The sequence below is a fragment of the Hydra vulgaris genome, chromosome 15, assembly GCF_038396675.1.
Source record: "Hydra vulgaris chromosome 15, alternate assembly HydraT2T_AEP".
NCBI classification, from domain to species: domain Eukaryota; kingdom Metazoa; phylum Cnidaria; class Hydrozoa; order Anthoathecata; family Hydridae; genus Hydra; species Hydra vulgaris.
Genome location: NC_088934.1, coordinates 1,538,518 through 1,544,517, shown reverse-complemented (window position 1 = coordinate 1,544,517; position 6,000 = coordinate 1,538,518). Strand labels below are relative to the sequence as shown.

Below are 6,000 nucleotides of genomic sequence, written 5' to 3'. Positions count from 1 at the left end.
AAGTTCTTTTAAAGATATAAACTGAATCTTTTTCTTCTGCTGCTTTAGCACTCCTTTTTTGTTGTTGTTGTTATTTAGATGCCCCAAGAAAACCTAGCGGTCTTGTCACAGAGCACCGTGGAAGTGTATTTTACCAGGAAGTTCAAGCCTCCTTCCTTACCGTGACGCAAAAATATGTCCAAAGCTCGTTTCGAACCTGCTTCTAAAGCAAGCGCTCTAACCACTGCGCCACGGCCGCCAAATTTCTTTGATGCAGCAAGGGATAGAGCTACATGGTGTTCATTCGCTAAATCTGCAATCTTTGCTTTTTTACTTCTTTCGCAAAGATCTCCCCATTCCTTAATTGGTTTTTCTGGTCTAGGATAAAAAGACACTACAATCAATAAGATTTTTTCTTAGCCAATTATTTTCGTACTTTAAAAACTTTTCATAGTTTCTACAATACTTTTTAAGCTTATTTTTCACTTTCAAAATAAAAATTTGTACAATTCTATTAAGTACAGCTAGTTTATCTTTAGGAATTATTTCGGAACTTTGATAAATTCGATAAGTATTTCAGGAAGTGCTTCGTTATTTGATTCGCAAATTTTTTAAAATAGATTAAACATTTTCATTTTACTTTTAAAGCCTAAATTCTTTATTAACAAATATTATTTTGATAAGACGTAAGAAGATTCTTTAATTTTCAAAATAAAAAGTAAATACAAGATGGTATATTACTACACAAACGTCCGAAAGCTGTTTTTAAATCGAAAAGGGAGGGGCGTGTGTTACATTTGACAAAACTATACATGAATCTATTTAAAATACCTCCTTACGAAGCAGGAGGCTGCAACAAATACTGCAGGGTTTATTTGGCTATAATTTAGTGGTTTTGTTTCACTAAAATTGAACGTGGAACTTTTTTTTAACTGGCACTTATGTTTAAACTTGTGTAAAAAAGCTTTTATTTTTAAAAGGAAAATTAAAAAGAACTTATTTTTTAAATCTAAAGAAAAAAAAGAAAATAAATTTTAAATATCTAAACACTCATTACTTTAACAAAAATAAAATTTTGTATGGAGGTGGAAAATAAGGTTGCTTACAAAATAACCATACCTTAAATTTTCATAATTTTATGGTGATAAATTTAACTTTTTACACATATATCTCTTTAAAATTACACAATAATATCTATGAGACTATTTAAAGTTGATTTTAAATCAAAAAAATCAAAAAGTAGTTTACTTTACCATTTTAAGTCTAAAAACGGTAAAGCTTTCACTTTTTTCCCCAGACTTTTTGCCATTTTTAGGTTATCTGGGTCAATATGCACCGCGTTAAAATTTCTAACCAAGTAAACTGTTACTATTCGCTTTCATTCTGTTTTTACAGTTTTAAAACTTCAACATCTAGTGGTTGCAAAAAATGACTTGTGTGAACCGGCTACCGGAATAAAATTATGTTGCTTGATTCAGATAATCTTTTAAACGCAAAATGTGAAATGCATAGCCATCTATAAATAGATGTTAAGGGGAGATCGAGGCATTTTGGTTTATTTGAGTTTATTTTTTTAGCAAGGTGGGAATCTTAGTGAAGGCTGGTAGTAGCTCAATCCTCTTTGCACAAAAAAAATCATCTTTATCGGACCATATATTAGTTTGTAGGGCCGTTTTAAAGATTTTTGATACATCAAAGAAAATTTTGAACAGCTTCTTTAACGTGTTTATGCTCAATGGGGTTTGGCAGTAGGGGAGACCGGGGCACGTTGGCTTGCTTTTTTTTCCTTCGTGTGTAACCTTTAGCTTTTTGAGTTTTAATTTTTTTGTTGTTGGAAAAAGGTTCACTAGTCCCTACACTATCCAAAAAAAAAAAAAAAAAAAAACTTCATAACAGGTTTTCAATACGCTTAGAACTGTGTTTTGCCAGGACATGTCCGGTAGTTTAACTTACCTCGTTATTGCGGTAGGTTTGTCCCAAGGGTTGGAGCAGGTTAGTCCACATACAACTCAAGGCAGAATTTGGCGTGGGAAAAGATTCATTGATCAAAAACAACTTTATAACAATGAAGTATGAAAAAAAAAAAAAAAAGAAAAAAAAGAAAGTAAAACAAAATATAACATTCTATTTAGCAATAGTACAAAAATTTCTAATTATATACCACATAAACTTCGAAAACATCTTTAATTGTTTTCTCATCAGTAATATTACTACTGTTAACTTACTGTACTTTATCTAACTAAAAAGAAAATTAAAAAGCTAGAATTCTCAGAAAGCTAGAATCCATAGAGCATTAGAAAGCACAGCTCATGGCAGCAAAAGCAACGCAAACTTAATGAAAAGATATCCAACTTAAATCAATTTTTTAATGATGAAAAAAAGGGCGTGAACTCTAGTTCATGAATGTTTATCTGGAAATATTTGGATCGACTTTAGAAATTACTTTTCACGAGTTAATCATCAATGGCTACACAAAATAATAATACTAATGTCAAATTACAAAAGGTTAGATTAAAATATGCCTAAAACAGTTGTTATTACACAGGAGCAGAAGTTATTAACAATTTGCGGAAACATTTAAAAGTATTAAAAGACTAATGATTTCTAAAAAGCTTCAAAACTTTATTCTTACTTTTAACATTTCAGTTTTCATATTTTGTTCTATATTAATCTTTTATTAATAGTTTTTAATATTTTTATCTTTAAATTGTTACATTTTACTGTTGTACTTTCATCATGATGTTTGTTAGAAGCAGTTATCTTTTTAACTGATAAACCTATCCTGTATAAACGTTCATGAATAATAATCTAATAATAAAGAAAGTAAGTCTAACCCTTTGACATCTTTTTCTACACAACTTGCATATGCCCACCAGTGACAGCTTAAACACTGTATTCAAACAGCACCTAGAAGGCTTTGGAGAACGGTTTAAAGCGATTCACGATTGGTTTACAATTTTTGGGCTTATTTATAGTGATTTTTCTAGGCTGAACTTTTTCAAAATACCTCACTTCTTCAGGAGATGGTGTAAGTGAAGGGTTTGGAGTAGCACCTGGTGTGTTGTCGAAATATAGAAAAATCCCTTTCTTAGATGTCGATTCGTTTGAATTAAATTTTTTGAGATTTTTTTGTTCATAACCCACAGCTGAAACATAGGCGCTAGGTATTTTTGATGCTAAAATCCACAGATGACACTTCAATGCAAGGGTATGGTCTCCCTGTTAAATATGATGGCAAAAAATCACTTTCTGAAAAAATATATCTGTTAAATGGATAAATACCTGCTGCTTGGAAACTACTAATTATGTTCCTTGGAGTTATAGCATTAAAATGTGTTGTTCTTACTATACCAGGTACGTTATAGATAGCCATAGGTCGTTTGTTTACAGTGACCCATGCATCACAGGCTGAGTTCACAAATTTTTTAAAAGGACCATAAAAACACTTTTATCTAATAGTTGTAACTTATGGCTGCAGTGTGCTGGATAAAATATAAGAGTGATACCATTTTCTTTACAAAAATCAGGTACTGCTGCATCAAGATGAGAGCTGTGGTTGACAATCAATACCACGCAAGGGTAATCGTTGAAACAACATGCATGGATAAAAAAATATTTGATATATTTAAGAAAATTTGTCTCCGTCATCCACCATGAAGAATGAGCTGATCCATTACATCCTATTGGTCTATCACAAATAATGTGAGATTTAAAAATAATTCTGGGAAAGATAAAATATGGAGGTATGCTATTGCCAATCGCACTAACCGCCAAAGCCATAGTCACCAATGCTCTTCTTTATTCTGAGGTTACTCGATCTATCTGATGAAAGCTTCTGCGTGCAACAACATATCAGGCCGCTGCACTGTTGTGATTCCAGTCTTGTCGATGTTCCAAATGTCTGAAGCAGTTAATTTTAATCTTGTCAAAACATTGCTTAAGTTGTCAAAAATAAACTAACATTATGTTGATTAAAACTTGTGCACCGATCTAAACTTGTTGCTTGAAGAGAGCGAATAGAAAGCTTTGAATGTCTTTTCAAGAAACCGGGGAACCAATCAAATATAAAAAACAATATTTAAGTAGTTTTTTATTTTCATTAAATTCAAAAACCATTGAGAATATAGTTCTTGAAAATATAAATATAAAATTTAATTAAATACTACTTATGAATATATATAATTAAATTATTACTGACATATTTATACAATAATATCATAATTAAATAAAATTAGCATAAATTAAATAGGCATCAAGACAATTAGTAAGATTAGTTACAATGTGAATATTCAATGCGCAAAACAAAATTTTAAATATTTGAAAAAGTAAAAGTTGAAAAAGAATAAAAAAAAGTATAAATAAACAATATACAAAAGAAAAAAAAAAAAAAAAAAAAAAAAATTAATTTTTTTTTAACATGAAATTCTCAAAAAAAATTTGAATTTTCTGATTTTCTTTTTCAGCTATTTGATTTTCTTAATAACAGGATGAAAAGAATGACGAGATAAAAGGGATGACAGGATGAAAGGGATGACTGGATTTACATACAATTTTCATTAAACTACAAAGCATCAAAATGAAATTTATGCGCTTCTTTTCTTTTTTCTTTTTCATCTTCTTTCTAGAAAGAAAAAGAAAATTAAATTGACAACTATTTAATTAGAATTTGGAAAAAAAATTATTAACTTAATATAAAATCTAAAAGTTATAAAAATATTATAAAAGAAATAGTCTGAAATGGTAATACCAACTTTTACAATAACAAGAAAAAACTTGTAAAAAAAATTCGAAAAACGTGAAAATAGAACCATTTTTTGTTTGCAAAAATAAAAATTGAATGATGAGATAAAAATAATGCTTGTGTAACTTATGTGACACATAAAATGATGATTTATTTTAAGAGTTTTCAATTTACTTATGTTTTTAATTTACAACTCCAAGATCTAAAATAAAGCTTGCTTGTTTTAAAATCAATTTTGAAGTAAAAGTAAATGACAAGTAAATAAAAAATAAATAAATTAACAAGTTGAAACAGACAATTAAAAACTAACCTTTTCTTTCACATGTAAGATTATAATAATTCCTGCTATGAGAAGACATGTACCTAATAACACTCCCCCTGTTTGCACGAACATTTTACTTTTTCCAACAAGTAATTTAGTCATCCATCTATCAATAAAGAAATCTTAACAATATCAAAAGAGTTTAATAAATAAAATAATATAAACTCATATTATTCGAGTTTTCCTTAATTTTCAAAAATTTTAAATCAAAACTTATTATTTTAAAAACTGCATATTTGTTTATTCATTATTTTTTTTAACATTTCTTCAAAATTCAACATTGTGCATTTTTTTTTTTACGATATTTAGTTTAAAGTTAAGATTGCGCGAGTTCACCATCAACGGAGAAAATTTCTTTGTTCACAAGGAAAAGTAAGTTTATCTAAATCAAGTTTTGCCTAATTAGGTATATGCAGAGTGCATGACAAAGAATTCATCTGGTAGAAGTAGCTTGAGAAAAAATCCGTTTTGCCCTAAATGCAACAGTGTCTACCTGAGATAATGTTTAGAATAATTAGACATGTGGTCATTGATGTTATTTTCTTCATGAAATGAAAAAACAGGCTGCTTTTAATTTCACAACATTTCCATGTGAAAATGTGATTGAAACCAGTTGGAAGCCAAAATATTTGTTGGAAGCCAGTGATTGATACACTTTATCAAGTAAAAATTAGTAAATATTTTAAAAAACCAACTTGAAAACCACTTGACAACTTGAGGAAGTCTTCTGGGGTATTCTACACTTTACACACGATGATACAATAATATTGACATTTTTAATATAATTGAAAATGTACATACACAAAAAATGAAAATACACAGCTAACTATCATAACTGTAGATAACTCTGCATTTAAATCATAAATAAATAAGTACGCTCTATTAAATATACAAGACACAGATATTTAAAAAATTTTTTATTGATCGTTGAATGATATCAGTACTTTATATAAACCTG

General features: G+C 28.9%; 1 protein-coding gene across 2 annotated transcripts in view; it reads right to left on the bottom strand.

Moving 5' to 3' along the window:
• Nucleotides 1-4,340: 4,340 nt before the first annotated feature.
• Nucleotides 4,341-6,000, bottom strand: part of LOC136072084 (T-cell immunomodulatory protein-like) — a 50,806-nt gene continuing 49,146 nt past the window's right edge. For both annotated transcript variants that reach the window (XM_065820295.1, XM_065820296.1), the window contains exons 18-19: nt 5,031-5,148; nt 4,341-4,600 (exon numbers count right to left, since the gene is read on the bottom strand). In XM_065820295.1, the coding sequence (XP_065676367.1) occupies nt 4,541-4,600; nt 5,031-5,148 (178 nt within the window). In that variant the 3' untranslated portion in view covers nt 4,341-4,540. The remainder of the gene's footprint in view (nt 4,601-5,030; nt 5,149-6,000) is intronic.